Source organism: Aegilops tauschii, chromosome 7 (assembly GCF_002575655.3).
Source record: "Aegilops tauschii subsp. strangulata cultivar AL8/78 chromosome 7, Aet v6.0, whole genome shotgun sequence".
Lineage (NCBI taxonomy): Eukaryota > Viridiplantae > Streptophyta > Magnoliopsida > Poales > Poaceae > Aegilops > Aegilops tauschii.
Genome location: NC_053041.3, coordinates 47,361,188 through 47,363,031, shown reverse-complemented (window position 1 = coordinate 47,363,031; position 1,844 = coordinate 47,361,188). Strand labels below are relative to the sequence as shown.

The 1,844-nt window shown below is 56.6% G+C and overlaps 1 protein-coding gene across 1 annotated transcript; it reads left to right on the top strand.

Annotated features, from left to right (window-relative positions):
* The first annotated feature begins 247 nt into the window (after positions 1–247).
* Positions 248–1,636, top strand: LOC141026766 (protein STRICTOSIDINE SYNTHASE-LIKE 10-like). The gene is made up of 2 exons (XM_073503615.1): positions 248–329; positions 381–1,636. The coding sequence occupies exons 1-2, from the start codon at positions 248–250 to the stop codon at positions 1,436–1,438; spliced, it is 1,140 nt and encodes a 379-aa protein (XP_073359716.1). The 3' UTR covers positions 1,439–1,636.
* Positions 1,637–1,844: the final 208 nt, after the last annotated feature.

Sequence of the window (1,844 nt, the reverse complement as noted above, 5' to 3'; positions counted from 1 at the left end):
CACGTAGGTAGGCACGTCGCGACGCAAGTGGATCCTCCTTGCAAGTTCAAAGCAAAATACAAGTACGCGATGCCATACGTACGACGACGCGATGCCGGCGGGAAACACGTACGTGCGTATCTGTTTTCCTTGTACCCGGCCGGACTCGGTTGCCGATTCGAATCCAACTCGACTCCACTCGATTGCCTCCGTCCGTCTCGGCGTACGTGTGGATCATGCATGGGCCGACTCGGACCTGTAGCTGTCCATGAGAGTACATATAATAGGACATCTAGACACCTCCCTTCAATCCATCAAACCAAACAACATCCAGCAGATCGACACACACGGTACAACCAACCTCCATCGAACAGCCGACGTGATCGATCGACAAGCTTAAGGTAGCCGGCCAGCCAGCCAACATGGGTGCAGCATGAGCCGCCTCCTCAAGGCCACCGTCGCACTGGTCATACTCGTCCTTCTCTTCATGCCCGGGGCCATGGCAGCCGCCGCAGCAAGCTTCGACGCCTCCCGGGCACAGCAGCTGCCCCTGCCGCCCGGAGAAGTGCACGGGCCAGAGAGCGTCGCCTTCGACGCTCAGGGCCGAGGCCCCTACAGCGGCGTCTCCGACGGCCGCATCCTGAGGTGGAACGGGCCCAAGCTCGGCTGGACAACATACGCCTACGGACCAGGCTACGACAGCGAAACGTGCACGACATCCAGGTTTGGCACGGAGGCGGACATAGAGAGCCGCTGCGGCCGCCCGCTTGGTCTGCGCTTCAACCAGAAAACGGGTGACCTCTACGTGGCCGATGCGTACAAAGGGCTTATGCGTGTGCCGCCCGGCGGCGGGAAAGCCACCGTGTTGGTCGACCAGATTGATGGCATGCCGCTGCGCTTCACCAACGGGGTTGACGTCGATCAAGTCACCGGTCAAGTCTACTTCACCCACAGTTCAATGAACTACGACAGGTCAGAACACGAGATGGTCACCAAGACGGGGGACTCCACGGGCCGCCTCATGATGTATGATCCACGAACATCGGACGCCACTGTGCTCCAACCAAGGATGACATACCCGAACGGCGTCGCGCTCAGCGCCGACCGCACGCACCTCGTGGTCGCATCTACTGGCCCGTGCAAGCTGCTGAGGCACTGGATCAAAGGGGTTGACACGGGCAAGTCCGAGCCTTTTGCCGACCTGCCGGGCTACCCAGATAACGTCAGGCCCGATAGGAAAGGAGGTTACTGGGTGGCGTTGCACCGTGAGAGAAATGAGTTGCCCTTTGGTCGTGATAGCCATCTTCTTGCTGTGAGGGTCGCTGCTGACGGGAAGATAGTCGAGGAGATGAGAGGGCCAAAAAAAGTCAGGCCAACCGAGATCATGGAAAGAGATGACGGCAAGCTATACTTGGGCTCGGTGGAGCTTCCTTATGTCGGCGTAGTAAAAAGGAAGTAGAGAAGTAGAGTATAGTAGATATAGGATGAATTTAGTTTCTTATTATTCTTGTGGCTAAATGTAATGCTCCAGTTTCTTTTTTATCAGGCAAACTATTGTGATCCATATTTTTATTAGCATACTTCGCTTTAATGTCAGACAAGTCGCTGATGGCGCTTACTGCTATGCGCTAGAGAGATGCAAACTTGAAGAGACGGATGTAGGGCGTGTCGACGGAGCCGATCCACATATACCCGTTCCGCTCCACCACCTCACTCACCGTGGAGTCGTTGAACTCGCGCAGCGCCACAGCCACCATGCCGTTATTGGCATCTCCATTGGCGATGACCTAACGGCGCTCATGGAGTTCGCCGTGGTACCGTTCTATTCCCAGTGCTTTTCTCGGTTCAAGCCCGCCCAGGCCAGT

Bases quoted from the DNA above. Each gene is read 5' to 3' on its own strand.
- LOC141026766 (XM_073503615.1), top strand. From the start codon at position 248: ATGAGAGTACATATAATAGGACATCTAGACACCTCCCTTCAATCCATC. The intron at 330-380 runs GTACAACCAACC...GACAAGCTTAAG, and splicing joins CCAGCAGATCGACACACACG to GTAGCCGGCCAGCCAGCCAA.